Raw genomic sequence first — 15,865 nt, forward strand, 5'->3', positions numbered from 1 at the left:
GATTTAGTTTTTCTTTTTCTGTGATTTTTTTTAATTATGTTTTGAAAAAAGTTATAACTAATTAGTTGTATTTTCAAATTGTTTTTAGTTAAGTTTTTTGTTATTATTTTCATCAAAACTTGGGGAAGCATTTATGGCGTTTGGCCTCCCTTGCATATTCTGTTATTATTTATATTGCTCTGTTATTTGTGTTATTAAATAAATGAAAACGTAGCGAATGATAAGGGGTGAGTAGTAAGTGGGGTTGCCTGAAAGACTGAACGGAGGGCAACCAAATCTACCGTCCCACAGAAGAGCAACTGAAAAAGGATGTTTGTGTTGGACAGTGTGGCACTGTTCAGCTGTAGCGTCACGGTGCGGTTGTAGATGCAAATACTCTTACCTTCTGCAGAATCCAGGCTAGACGACAAAAAACCCACTACAACATTCATCCCCAACAGCATTCAATGTCACATCATCAATTGAAGCAACTAATGTACTTTATAGTTACTGAAGTAGGATTATGTCATTACATAGTAGGCTAATATTTAATCTAATTTTGGCAATTTTGGTTTACAGCGGTTTCCTTGTTGAACAAAGGCAATAGCCTACACATGGTCAATGTTATAGACAGGATATCTGATCGATTTTCAAATGGCAATGAAAAGCGCAATACCTAAAATCCTACGTGCCTGTTTTGCATCATTAATGCATCGTCTCTTGTGTTTTACAACCAGTGTTGTTGTGCACTGTTTACAAAAGCACACAGTACAGTTTATACTGAGCCTATTGCCTAAGGAAGTGTTAAAAAGTCTTAGAAATGTGTATATATAAAAAATGTCACATATCCAAATCTATATGTTATCAAATCAAGAAGACAATAACATTGATTTACTTTAAACAATAGTTTAGTTTCTTTGCAAAGTAGAGGTTAAATTTCTCTGCCATTGAGGTTAAATTTCATCTCTGGTTTAAATACTAAAAATGTTGCCAGAAAATTTTACTTTTGCTATAAGACAGTTACTTACTATGTTACCAACTTGATGTCACGTCTCCTGTCTGTTGTTGATCTGTATTTTTTACATTTTGACTGTTGTAACTGAATTTGGATATTTTTGTTTTTTAATTTCTTTGCACATGCAAAATGTGAGGCACAATTATTTTGTGTTGTAAAGGACTTAAAGCCACTGCAACACTCTAAATAGCTACATAATGTGTCCATGTGAAAACATAAAAAGGTCTAATAGCAGAGTCAAAGTCAAGGGGAATTGTATACATATCTGTTGTCTGTGGAATTATCATTTTTAGAGTAATTCACACCCCAAGCTTATAGCAGGCCCCAGACTTTTTGTAAACCAACTTGCAAAAACTAGCTAGCAAGCACAACTGCAGCTACCATCACAGAAACATATTTAGGAAAATTGAGTTATTCCTCACTTTTGCCTAATATCTGGAAATAGACAACTACCAGTAAAGCAATAGGAGGCTATTGGGCAGTTGTTTAAAGCCTCTGCTATGGCTTGAAGCTATTGTTCTAGTACACAGAAATGATTTTCTAACAATAATAATAAACAACCAGCCGAACAACAAAATGTGTGTAAGTAATTGTGTTGTTTGTAGGTTCTTAGGATTTGACTCAATACGTACACACATTAGAAAGAGACATGCTGATTCTTTCAAAATGTTACTCTATAGTCTCCTGGGTAATAATAAAAACACAAACAAACACACAAACAATTGTCCTAATGAGAGAGTCTATGGCTGTTGTCCATGCAGTGTGAGCAAGCACTGACAAAACAACTAGGGTCTCATTTAATAACCACAGGTGTACCTGATCCATTGCATTAGACATTCCATCGTATAATTTGCTTGCTCCCTTATCTGCTATGGGTGACTTAAGAACAAAAACAATGCTAATACCACCTGACAATTTTGGAGGCACACATCACAGGATCTGTTTATGGTCTGAGACAGTATCTCCAGCTCCAATTAAGCATGCCAGAATGAGTTGCAGTGTGGACCACAGCAGCCCAGCTCAGAGTTATGGATGAGCAGTCACTCTAGCAAAGCCTGACCATGAGTGCTAATTAGATATGACAATAAAATAACATGAGCCAAAGCATGTGCAGAAATTAAAATGCCTTATGTCTAAGAATCTTCAAATATAACAAATAAGGACAGACTAATTGGAATTATTGAGGTTGTATTTACACTTTCACATTTTGTGTGAAAAACAAACATTGAATATAACATATTGTTCTCTATTACTATTATTGTAGTAGTAGAACAAATATGGGCTGGATATTTGATTAGCATATGTGTTACTTACACTTCACTCCATTGCATCTCAATAAGCTGTTTGTAATATTAAGTGTTTTTACAAAACTGATTGCCATAACCTTTTGTAATGATTGCTTTGAATTGACTGACTTTGTTTGCAGATAAGTGAATAGTGTGGAGAGTCTATGTTTACTGTTTATACTGGAGTTACTGGCTACAGCAACGTGTGGGCGGTAAAAAACACAACCCAACTCTCTTCAGAAAGCAGCATTCAAAATCTTATTTTAATTTGTATATTTACTCCATAAACATTATTACAAAACTCAGCAAGTTACCAATATTACATTATCACCATACAGGCTTGATCACAAATATTTAAAACCTTTGCAACAGTTACAACGAAACAAAAAAACAAAATAATACTCAAATAATTTACATGAAAATCTATAAAACAGCAAATTGTTCACAAATTATATTTTTTTCCCAGGTTTTCATTTTTTTCTTTGCTTATTTGTGTTTTGCACAGTAACACAACACTCTCACAACAAGATCATGGTCTTAATACAAAACTCCCAACAAAATGTAAATATTTCTAGTTTTCTGTTGATACTTTCATATTTTGGTTTTTAAAACCAGAAACTTGTCATTGTATATCCTTTCCACTGCCCATAGAGGCGCATAAAAGGTTACTCACACACACACAAATACTTCACAGCACTTTCTAAGAAAAATATACACTTACAAAATATGTTACAAATTGGCACACAAAAAATATACAAGATTTTGTAGTGTCAAGAGTTCATTAAGATTCCTTCCGGTAACAACTCTAGACAGTATATATAAAGCTCGGTAATCTTTTAATGAAAAGAGAAAAAGGAATTCCAATCAATGTCAAAGAATCATGAAGTGAATACATCAAACATAACATTATAATATACATTCATAAAAAGGGTTAGGTACCTAATCTATTTTGCATTTCTTTTTTGTTAACTCTGGGAAAACAAAATATCAAAAAAGAAAAGAAAACAATTGTCAGCATTCTTAGCACCATTAACACGAGGCAGCTCAACAGTGGCACATTTTCAAAACAAAAAAGAAGAAAAAAAGAAAAGAAACTATGAACTTAGAGAAGTACATTCAATTTGACAATAGGCAGAAATGAGAGAAGGCAGACTAAATGGGCTTGCAGCCCATGTGGAGCTTCCCATGCAGCAGCTTGTCTTGGTCCTAACCCTGATACACTGGAGAAAAGAAACAAAGGATCATGGCAGAGGAGAGAAAAAAGAGACAGAGAAAGATTGATTATGATTCTTGCCATATGCAAGCAATCAATTACTATCACCTGTGCGTCAGGATTACCATATCCAGTGTGACAAGGCCTGTTTTTTAATCAAGCTTCAATTTGTCAGCACATCTCCATGCAGTCTCATGTAATTACTGCTACGTTTAAAAATGATATTCAACAGTCAAAAGAAAGAGGAAATTTAGGCATTTTGTTTGAGTATATATTTATAAAACGTACTCTTGTAACCAGTTGAAGGGGGTCTGTATTTCTCCTGAAATACATTTAATATATAAAATCAAAAGATTGTATAACTGATTAAACATGATTGTATGTTTCATTTTAAGGTGGATTTATTTCAGTGCAGTGAGGCAGTGAATGGGCCCAAAGTAATTAATATAAATGGCCTGGGAATTACACTGGATCAGATAGTACCAATACATTTTCTTTTTCAATTTGTGCCTTTTATTGGCCTTGATTTTATTTTCTGCCAAATAGTGACCCATCAAAACTGAAATGACAGTTAAAGACACCATATAAAAGAAAGTACCTTCGAAAGAAAGAAGTTAAGACATTATGTAATAAATGAACTGAAATAATCAGACAATATACACCAGTGGTGCAACTTAAAAAGCATGGCAGTGTCAAGAAATAAATTGCATGAGAATGTCAAGATAAATTACCATTTCAGGTAAGATAGAAGTAAAAATTCCCACGTGGAGCTTATGCAAAGAAATGCTTTCCTTCATTTACAAGATTACTGATTCCATTTGTACTTAAAACTGCTTTCACATTCACATTAAATCTAACTGCAAAAGTGTTATGTCCATTCACGACTGATGTGAGCATCAGAATCTCTATGAGTAATAAACTGCCTTTTTTTAGTCGTATTTCCAGTACAAAACAGCTTTTCAGTGAGGCACAGCCCCAACTGACAAATAATTTCCTTGCTTACCCTCAAACATCTGCACTATGCACTCTTCCTGGTCCAGAGAAAGCTCGTTTGATCATCTCTTTTTTCATCGTCTTCCTCTACAGTAGCCTTCAGAGTAGATCTCCCCTTCGCCTCTCTTTTGTTGCTTCTCAGTGCCAGGCGATGTTGAGGTAAATTGAATTTGGCAAACAAAGTGGGGGAAACGAGGAAATTTCAGAGTCTTTCTGATTTGGTTTAGTGAGTGGTGGTGTACCACTGCCAGCTGTTGGTGCCTTTCATCAGAGAAGAGAGAAAAGTTCCAAATAAAGAATTCCTGTAGTGGCAAGTCTCTGTAAGGATTCCAACCCGAGCAGCCAATACTCCATTGGATAGAAAAGAGGAACAGCCAATATTCACACATATATAAGAGGTCATTTACACAGCATTGTTACTTTTGGCACATTGATTTTAAGATTATAATCATCTTTTTTTTGCAAATATTGCATGTCCCTGTACAACAACATTGACAAAAATACTCTGAGGGTGGAGCTTTTATGAATTTGCAAGGCGTAAAAATGTAAATTTAGATAAACAGTTCCTCTAAACTCCAGAGGAAAAACAAACACTTGATAAAAGGAAATGGGGAGTCATTCCAACTTTGAGTGGGGAAAAAGAAGACAATGTCTGATATGTCATTAATACAAAATCGTCCCATCTTGTGTTTTCAAGATGTCTTGGGCTTAAATAGGGCTCATTAATTGTAGGTTTCCTTCTTGAAATGAGCCAGGCAGTGTATGAAGGACAGCAACAACAGGACATCCATATTCTGCATACAAAAACAGATGAGGAGGAGGGGTGCGTAGATGTCACTCAATGCATTTGTGTATATAGCTACATCTTTAGGGAAAAGGGCAATAAATACATAATTCGGGGGAGCTAGTTCTGCTGAGAAAATACAAAAACAAAGTTCCTCAAAAGGCGACAGAACTTTTTTCAAGGCTTATTCTTTTTTTCAGACAAAAATAAAACAAAAAACGACTATAAGAAGAACAAACAAAGCAGAAACAACAAAAGCAAGAAAAATGCAGCCATGGTCGTTTCAAATCTCAATCAAGCTTGACACAATCACTCAATAGGTAGTTTGCAAAGTACAAGAACTTTTTCATGCAGATATTAATTTCCTCTTCAGGGTGGGGGTTAAAAGGAAGTGGGAGTAGTCGGGGGGAACGTAGTACTCATGCAGCTCTGGCATAGCGTCAGTGTAGGTATGCTTGGAAGGGAGGGCTTAGCAGGTAGTGGGGGAAAGTGAGAAAGGGGGTGCAACAGCAGCTGATAACAAAATATTACCTCAGTTTCTCAAAAGAGGTCATTAGCGCTATGTCCTTATTTGGGTCTCTCTCAGCTCGCTTTCCCTTCAGTGTCTCAATCCGCGGGAACTTTGCACTGGTCTTGTGGCGGTACAGCTTTTTGTGTGCAGGCCCAGGGTTAATAAAGCTGGGTTTATCAAACATGTTACAGCCCAGAGCTAGTTGAGGGAATAAGGGATGAGAGGGGTTGAATTTGGCCTGGTTTTTTCCTCCCTTTCCCCCTGCCTTTCTGCCTTTCCCAGTCCCTGTTAGCGCAGCTCCTTTTTTCTTCAGGTCGGCCTCTGTGCCAGCCAAGATTTTGAGGGTCTTTAGGTTCAGGCTATTGGCCTCAGAGGGCATGCAGGCCTCCGACATGGGATTCCACAGTGGCTCAATGGAGGCCATCATGAACCTTTGGACCTCAGCCATGCCAGAGACAATGTTGGACAGAATATTGGAGGGCTCCTCAAATTCTCTCTGGTCATCCCCAACCAGGCTGTTGCTCTCTGACCAGCCGGTGCCAGACCAGTCCCCAGTGCTGCTACTGTCAGTCAGGCCTGTGCCACAACTTCCTGCCTGGTTCTTTGCTGCCTTACCCTCCAACATGGCCTTTATCTTTTTGGTGGAACGCGAGTTCTGTTTGGGGGTCTTGACCTTTTCTGACTTAGGAGCTCTGGGAGCCCGGACTTTCTTTGGGGTCTGTCCCGCAGCTGTCTGTTTGCAATTGCCTTTCCTCTTTGACTTTATGCTTTTCGCACCAGCCAGCATCTCACCAGTCTGTTCATCAAATTCGGTAACTCCCAGCTCCTTTTTATCTAAACGTAACACATCCTGACTGTTGAAGTTGTGCAGCGGAAACTGGCTGTCTTCCACTGTGTATGCATTTACTGTGTGCTCTTGTTGCTGCATAACGTCACAGTTCCACTTTACCTCCCTGTTGCAGTCCATAGTCATATCATTCACATCCTGGTATTCTCCAACATTGCCTGCCATCTTCATCTCACGCCCCACCACCTGCGGGGACAGGTTGGGGGTCTCAGGAGGGGAAAGCTCTGACAGTGAGGAGTGCCTAAACTTGTCAGGGGTGAAGTTGGAGATGTCCAGCAGGTCTGAGGACTCCCTGAGTGGGGTAAGGGAATCCACACTCTGCTGAATCACCACTTTAGGACTGCAATGAGCTAAGAAGCTGTCTCGGCCCTCCTCCTCACCCTCTCGCTCACAAGACTTGAGGCTGAGGGAGCTGTAATTGCTGGAGGAGGCTGACAGAGAGCCCACTGAGTCATAGCTGATGAGCCTGCCATTGTCTGTGCACAGGGACCCTCTCTGGTATTGCACCTGGCCCTCCACACAGGCAGACTGACACACTTGCAGATCTGCCGCAGGCTGCAGCCCAGCCTCAGTCAGGTAGCTCTTCTCATAAAGTAGCCTGTCATCCTCAGGGCTCAGCTGGCTGTAGTTAGACACTGGCAGGCTGTCATTCAGGGGCACAGCAGCTGGGAAGTTGTTGGGTAAGATGGGAGTCTCAGGGGTCTCAGGCCCAAAGCTGTGGCTGTGACTTGCACAGAGCTGCGGGTGCCACAACTGCGGGAAACTTGGGCAGTTCTGGGGAGACTGCTGGAGCTCTGACTCAGAGGGAGGAGAGAGGACACAGCTCTGAGCGAGCTGAAGAGAAGAAAACTGTTTCTCCTCTAGGGATAGCCCCAGAGGATACTGCTGCCTAGAGGGCTGCTGGGGGAAATAAGAGATAGTTGCTCCACTGGACGAGTCTGTAGCATCTAACAGGGTCTGCAGGTAGCCCCCCGGGATAACAGGGACACCCGCTTCCACCGCCTCTGAGGAAGGAGCTTTTTCAGGAGAGCAGGTGGACGAAACAAAGGGGAATTTCTCTTCAGATGTGTGAGCGGTGGTGGAATTGTCAGAGAAATTGGGTTTGACTGTAGTTGAGCTAATGCCTGCCTCTTCTAACCCAGCAGTAGGGTCCTCAATCTGTGCCGCAGCGACACAGGCATCCGTTTCATTTGTCACGCTCCTCCCCTCCTCTCCTTCTGCCTCTTTCATTTTCTTGCTCCTCAGCCTGGCTTCGCTTTTGAATTTCCTTATCCTGACTGTTTTATTTCCTCCCAATCTCCTCCCCTCCCTCTCCTCCCTCTCCTGGGAGCGGCTCTTGGCTGTGACTGTGTGCGTGATGGAGTTTGTGTCTAATGTGACAGGGAGGCTGGGGGCTGCTATTATTCCCCCTACCGTGGGGGTGGCCTCTTCTTTAGTGACACATCCCTGGCCCCGATCAGAGATAGGGGAGCACTGTACTGTTGCCGATTGCTCCACAGCGTGAATCCTCTGAACCTTAAGTCTGTTTGCAATCTTGTATTTCCTTTTGGGATGACTAGAATTAAAAGGGCGATGATGGCGTCCGTTTAGATGAAAACCGCGTTGTTGTTTATCTCTGGCAGCCAGCTTAAGCTGTTCCTGTCTCTCTCTTTGCCTCTCTTGCCAGAAATCCTTCAAAGGAGCCAGTGTCTCATATTTGCTTACTGTGTCGTTGTTTAAGCTCACAGTAACATCCACAGGGTCCAACTTGCCCAGTTTCACTGACATGAGTCTCTCTCCTTTAAACCTATTTATAATGATGTACTTGATGACCACTGGCGGCTCTTTACGACAGGATTTCCGACGTTTTTTGGGACACCAGTCCACATCCTCTTCCTCTTTTTGACCAGAGGGAGCCTTCTCTTTTTTCTCTGCATTCTTCTCACTCTCAAGCGAGTCGACGTCATATAAGTAGTCGTCACTGTATCGAACCTTTCTCTTGGAGCGCAAACCATAGTTGAGAGGGTTAGAGGGGCTGAGCAATCTCTTTGAGTGTCCCTTCTTAAACTTGCCCTCCTGCAGGGTGTCTGAGGAGGAGCCAGTGCAGGAGCTGTCATCACTGAACTCGCCTGACTCCTCTGTGGAATTGAAGTCCATTAGGTAGTTGACTTTGGGAGTGGACATGGGTGAGCCTTGGGAACCGTCAAGGGGGCTCCTACCGCTGCAGTCCCCTGCCTTTCCTTCCTGTCCTGTCTCCAGGATGAGCTCATCCGTTTTGGGCTGAAGCTCTTCAGCACTCCTCCTCAATACTCCCGCTCCTTCCTCTTTCTTGGCACAGTTGGCCAGGACACTAGGGAAAAAGTTGAACTGCGTCTCCTCCTGGAGCACATTTGTTTTTTCCCTCATGTTGTCCTGGAAAGACTCGTAACGAATCTTCAGCGAACAGACATCACTGCTTAAAGTCGAATCATCGTCTTCGTCATCAAATAGATTGTCAACATCTTCCTCAGAGAAGAGGTTGACTGACAGTTCATTCTTAGAACAAAGATCCAGCAGTTCCATCTTACTCTCACTGATGAAGGACTCAAAGTAGCCCCAGTCCTGGCCGGCGTTAGCCAGCAGAACCTCCTCTCCGCTCACTTTGTCCAGTAACAGTCCCTCGTACAAGTTCTTAGATGTTGCATCATCTTCTGGATCATCACAGTCCTCTGTCGTTTTGTTTCCATCAACTCTCTTGCCCTCAACTGCGGCTTTCGGCAGAGGAAAGCTAAGTAGCTGGTCAGAGAGGAGCTGTTCTCCATAGTGACTCACTGCCTCCCCAGCATGGCTCAGGCACTGGATGCTGATGTTGTTGATGTCAGAGAAGTCCTCTCGGCTCACATCGCCTATCCTTACACTTAGTCCAGTCTCTGTGTCAGGGTTGGTGTTAGGGTCATGAGGTGGGTTCTGGATGGTATTAGGGTCAGTAGCATCCCGGGTCTCAATGAAGCAGCCGAGGCAGGTGCGGGTAGGCTGAAGAAGACACTCCTCTGTCAGGGCAGACACAGTGCCAGGCTCCATCATTGTAGCTGACAGAGGGAGGGAAACAGGCAACAGAAGGGAAGTCTTCTGAGTGTCTCCTGTCGGGACCCAGGAGCTTACAGCTGGGGTGGGAAGTGGTGTGGGAGTGTGGTGAAGGTGGGGGACTACAGTTGGAGCATCATCGGAGGGAGGGCAGGGGGGCGCTGTCAGGCCCAGAGAGGAGTCAGTGCAAAGGGGCAGGGAGAGGGTTGTTGATGTCGGCGTGGTCCTCTGGTGTGTTGGGCAGGCCCGCTGTGAAGTCTCAGCGGCAGGAGGAGGTGAGGATGGAGGGAGAGCAGCATTTATGATGCTGCACAGACTCAGATCACCACTCTGCTCACATACCCCTATAGGAAGAAAAAGGAAAGGTTTCAGATCTTTCAACTCTTTGAACTGTAAGTCTGAAGTTAAAACATTGTTTTTGTTCTGTATTATATGGCATTTGTTCTGGGCTGCTGAATGCAATTAGTGTCAATTAACCCCCCAGAGCTCAACATGTCATTTTGTGATGCCAGCCTTAAACATTAATATTTCAGTTTTGGTACTAAATTAAATAAGAGGTATTAGCAATGTCAAGTTGGGACAACTTCCTACCCATTACTGATTGATGTTCAAATGTAAAATGTGAAACTAGGCAAGAATGGCAGGAAAAGTCCCTCAAAAATGTAATGTACTAATTGGTTATACTAAAAATAATGTACAGTCAGAAATCAGCTACGTTATGGAAATAATATACAATACATACAATATACAATAATACTATATGGTATTATTTGTCTTCCCTTACCAACCCAAGAGCAATATATGACGTCAAATTAATGCAGTTATCTTCCATTACCTGCCCCTCCTTTTAACGTTTAATCTGCATAGACGCAGATCCAACTTAACTCTAAGGTAACAAGATACCACAAATTTACACAGATTGGCAAAAATAGCAGTAATGACTACATTTTTGGTGATTTTCTACAGGTCGATGTGAGCATGTCTTAATCAGTTGAAGGCATCCATCTGATGAGTAACAATCAAAACCCACAGAAGCGGGCTTGTAGCAGCAGGCAGATAGCTTTGTTTGCTCTGCATAATTAGATGACAGCAGCGGAGGCAGGTACGTACACTTGGGACACGACAGGCCCATATGTTGGAGACTGTATAACCAATATCATCTACACCTGCCTCACTCTACAATCCCAAGCTGCTGCATATTCTTTAAAATCATGCCATAAAAATTTAAATTGAAAAACATACCACAGCAATTAATGTGTTCACAGAGGTTAACTAGCAAAGTCCCCCATTTTAGAATGGATGTGCCTAATCATTATTGAGGTAGTGAGAAATGCTTGAGGGGAAGACTACTTAACAAACAGTATTCAACATGGCTGCATTGGTGGTGAGTACATCTTTGAATATGGATATGGTTTGAGAGTGATTTAACGAGGTAATGAAATTTCTGAGAGCAGGTCTCTCTGGGTCTGAGGCCTGCAGACACATTGGAGCAACCACAACGCCTACTAGAGGCATACAACTGTGCTACTGTTGTCCTTAATGAAAAACCTCAAAAGAAATATGCATCTTCTCTCTTCCCTCTCGGAGAAAAAACTGTTATAGTGGTAATTTGTGAGAGGCTGCAGAAGCATCACAGCGAGGCGTTTGCCATCAGTTCCCTTCAATCTGTGAGCAAAAATGACCTCAGAGCAAAAACATGTTACTGACACATGGTATCTGTGGAGGACAGATCTCCTTTTTACATTTAACAACTATTTTCTTTTTAATATTGCATCCTGAGCCACATTCCATTGTATGACACTTATTGTAGGGAGAGGTGCATAAGAGGACCGCAATGATATTACTTTGCAGGCGTGGACACAATTAATTTGGATTTATTTGGAATTATAAGTAAACAGTGGCAGTGCTTACAAATTACAAAGTAATTTTCCAGCTCTCATAGATAGATAAGTTTCTTTATAGTTGTCTTGTCTTTTTCATTAGCACTACAAAGCAGCAAAGCCACAGAAATAGGGAAATTACAGAAAAAAGGGGAGAAATTAACTTTCCTTATCCCCCCTGTTCCCATATGGAACCTAAGCTGCCAACTAATATTGCCAAAAGATTGTTAAAAATTGCTGTAAAACATTAAACTCATGTTGAAAATGTGTGTCTCAGGGTTTATAATGGATCAACAACCTACCCTATCCCAATGTGTGCATGCATGTGATATTCTGGTGTGTACGTGAGAGAGTGAGAGTGTGTGTGTGTGTGTGTGTGTGTGTGTGTGTGTGTGTGTGTGTGTGTGTGTGTGTGTGTGTGTGTGTGTGTGTGTGTGTGTGTAGGAAAGGGAGAGTGATAGAGTGTGAGTATTGGCTTGGGGGTATAGTGTTATCGAGAGGCCATCTGTCTCCAGCTGGACCATTAGGTCTTCAGCTGTTCAGAATGTGCCACAGATCAGTCAGTCAGACAGGTACACAAACACACACACACACACACACGCACCAACGAACGAACGAACGCACGCGCCTCGCACCCGCCTGCACTCGCACTCGCTCTCTCTCTCTCTCTCTCTCTCTCTCTCTCTCACACACACACACACACACGCAGCACACACACACACACACACACACACACACACACACACACACACACACACACACACACACACACACAAGGGGTCTTACAGTGACAACTGTATGACAAATCAAGTTTGACTTTAGAGGTCAAAGGGGGAGCGGCAGCCTCATTTTCACTGATATGGCACAGCATAATGTTACTACTGCATCTGAGCGACAAACGTAAACAAGATAAACATCCAAAATACTCAGTGCTGCCAGAATTCAATATCTAGCTTACAGAAAGAGCAGCTCATATACTAATAAAAAAACAAGCTTTATACACTCCGAGATCATCCTAACACAATACTTTTGCAATTGTGTTATCAGCAGAAGTGCTCCTTGAATAGAGACTGAGGCTGGATGTGACACAGCTCACAACAACAAGCTGGCATGGACATTCACCACTGAGCATATGGAAGGACCCCGGCTGCTGGCAGGAGGTGGTGATCTCCTGATCCCCAGACCTGCCAAGCCCAGCCGTGCTAGACAGCCCGACCACCGCCAAACTAGTCCAGACCAGACTGGACCAGTTAGCACTCGGAGCTCTCAAGAGTCTTGTCTATCTTTCTAGCCATGTTATTCAGAGCTTCAACCACCTGAGGTAAGCCCAGGCTGCTCTGTGCCAGGCAGCTCGGCGTGGAGACGAGCCCATGCCGATGGACATGTTCATGGACATGAGGAGAGAGAAAAGTTGGCGTCTGTGGCCTCATCTATTAGTGTGTCAGATGCCACACATGCACATGCAGCCACACATGCACACATGCTTTTTCTCTCTTCACTTAAAATCCACCTTCAGTCACTTTATAAACGGGACAAAAACAGAAACTATAGAAAACTTTGATGACCATCTGTCCTTGATATTAACATGAATCAAACTAGGACATCCATCCCATGTCGCCTTAGGAATAAAATAGCTCAAATATCACAATATGAAGTACAATGCAAATGGAAACAGCTGACATGTCTTTTCTTCCTTTTAATGGCTTTTTCAAATCATTCCTCACTCCAATCCCCCCTTTCCATTCCCTTCCTCCTCCCTTTTTTGCTCGCTATCTCCTTCCCTTCCCACTTCCCTGCTCCTTATCCCTGCTATATGGAGGCTCTTACATTCGTAAAATGCCGAGCTAGTCGTTCTACAGCTCAGCCACCCGGGGCGTTCACTCATCCAGCTGGTAGGCCAGCCATAGAAGCTGCTTGCTATTGCTCAATCTTCACTATATGACATTTTGTGAATGGTGGGGGGAAATCAATCCAGCCAGTACAGAATGTTCATAATAGGTGGTGAGTAACTGCAGCATGATTCATGGCCATCCTCCTCAGAGAGCTGCCCTATTCCTGCTCAATGGAACCGCTTTCACCCTTTCTTATACCGCTCTTTTTCCTACTCTCATTCTCCATCCGCTCTCTCTCTTCCTCTTTTCCTCAAAGGCTGGTTGATTTAAAAAACATTTATGTTGAATCATAGACCTCTATACATATGGTTTTCTACCACACTAGTGCTGTGGATAAACTGATAAACCTCATCTAAGGATCAGTGGTGCTTGGTAGAGGTAAACTTTAGGGGGCAGTAGGTAGTGGCGGACTGAGCCTTGGGAAATGCACATTACATCATTGGGGCTAGTAGTTCAGTGAAAGAAAAGGACTACACTGCAGACATACCTGGATTAACTTGAATTAAGTTTCATATAAAGTGCTTACACCATGGAAATAGCATTATGATCCATGGTTTAGGTTATTGAGAATTCAGAGAGGCAGAGGGTACTTCCTAAAATAAAAACGACAAATCAGAACAAACACACACACACACGCACACACACACACACACACACACACACACACACACACACACACACACACACACACACACACACACACACACACACTCACTCACTCGTTTGCCTATGCTAATGACTGTGAATGAGTGTGAAAGAATTAATGGTTGCATCCTCTTTCACATTTGCACCTTTTTATGAGAAAAGGTAGATGTCATAGTTGTGGAAGCATTGGGAGAGAGGATTAACAATAGCTTAAAAAGCTTAATTTAATGTTTCTTTTCCACTTTTCATTTAAAAAAGACAGGATGTGTTTCACCTCCCCACTGCTTTGTCAAAGAGCTTAAAACTGATGGTGAAAAGCCAATTCAAGAAAGCTCAATGGTAAATGTGGTAACACTAATTGTCTTTTCAAAGTTAAGCTGTTGCGAGAGAAACTGCTGTCATTAAGCTTTCATTTATTCTAACGAATGCCTGATTATTCTTGGAAAAATTTGAAAATCCACCCTTAGATCAACAACCAAGTAGCTCTGAATGTTAAAAGCACATTTTCAAAGAATCGAAAGGCAAAATTAACATTTCTTTTTTGCACATTTGTAATTTCATTCAAAAATGAAGTTGGATAAAATTATACTATTAACTAAATCAAAGAAAAGAGTGAATTTTCACCTGTGTTCTCCACTACATTTGCATTCTCTGGTTCTGAAGTCTTCACGATCAATGTGAGACTGCTATCTGTTAACACATCCATCAATACGGCTCAACGCTTCACCTCCTACGCATCATTTTGACTGTCCCACCTGTTGAAAGAGACAGCCAGAGAGAAACAGAGAAGACAGAGAGAAATAGAAACCGAAGTGAGTACGAAAGGCATCGTTAAAGGGTGACAGCCATGTGTCTATTGCAGAATAACATTAACAGCAGTACATTAGATTTAATTACAACAAAGACAGACTAACACAAAGTTGCAGTATTTGAAGAAAAAGCTTCAAACGTGATAGAGACATCAAAGAGGCCCTTGGGGCACCAAACAAACACTAATTTCTTCTCTGTATCACTGATATGTGTCTAAGATTAATCTAAACTTTACCAACCAAGAAAGTACACGGAGAGTCACGGCTGAGATTACTATGGCAACTGTATGCCACACTATCCTATTTTAAGCTTCATTTAACATTTAAAGCAGAGTCGTTAACCTATGCGAACCTTACATAGGCGGCTCTGAACATATTTGTTTATTGTAATTAGCTGACTCCCTCCCTTCTGTGTGCCAACCCGGCTCAGAGAGGACAGATTAAAGAAATGTGACTGGGGCGGTGACAGCAAACTGTGAACACTGACAATACTTTTTACTGTAGCAAGCGATGGTGAAAGTGGGGGTGGGGATGATTGATTGCCATGTGTAGCAGGATGCAGTGCACTGGGTACAATGTAATACAAAACAATACGTTAAGGTAAAGAGAGAAGAGAGTTTGAAGTTTGTCAGCCTCCTGAAATTGGGTGGGGTGGCACAGAGAAGAAGAAGCATATGAACCTTGTGTGAGCCATGAAAGTATAATGATGATACAAGAGACTCTGGGCCAGTAAATGATGAACATTTGATGTTGTGGCCTCCTGCCTGTTTATATTGTTTTCTTTTTTCAGCTCCTGCAGTCCTTCTCTGAAGGAGTGGTGCTGCAGGATGACAAATGAGCCATGGGAGGGGATCTAATAACATGATCTCCTTGTGGTGTGAAAACGGTGGCTGGGAGATTAAGACAGACGGCACAATAAGACAAAGGTAGTGTGCGGTTGACTACAAACAACTCTTTCATCCTATTGCT

The 15,865-nt window shown here is 42.1% G+C and overlaps 1 protein-coding gene across 3 annotated transcripts in view; it reads right to left on the minus strand.

Annotated features, from left to right (window-relative positions):
* Positions 1 to 2,515: 2,515 nt before the first annotated feature.
* The window catches only part of nexmifb (neurite extension and migration factor b), a 55,671-nt gene continuing 42,321 nt past the window's right edge, over positions 2,516 to 15,865 (minus strand). Inside the window, exons 2-5 of one of the 3 annotated variants that reach the window (XR_005640507.1) lie at positions 14,712 to 14,842; positions 5,802 to 10,014; positions 4,497 to 5,280; positions 2,516 to 3,500 (exon numbers count right to left, since the gene is read on the minus strand). Coding sequence is in view for 2 of the 3 variants with exons in the window: in XM_039813793.1 (XP_039669727.1) it covers positions 5,055 to 5,280; positions 5,802 to 10,014; positions 14,712 to 14,793 (4,521 nt within the window). In the remaining variant the exon portion in view is untranslated. Of the gene's footprint in view, positions 10,015 to 14,711; positions 14,843 to 15,865 lie in introns of all 3 variants that reach the window. The other 2 variants (XM_039813793.1, XM_039813794.1) reach the window with 2 other exon arrangements.

This window comes from Perca fluviatilis, chromosome 10 (genome assembly GCF_010015445.1).
Source record: "Perca fluviatilis chromosome 10, GENO_Pfluv_1.0, whole genome shotgun sequence".
NCBI lineage: Eukaryota > Metazoa > Chordata > Actinopteri > Perciformes > Percidae > Perca > Perca fluviatilis.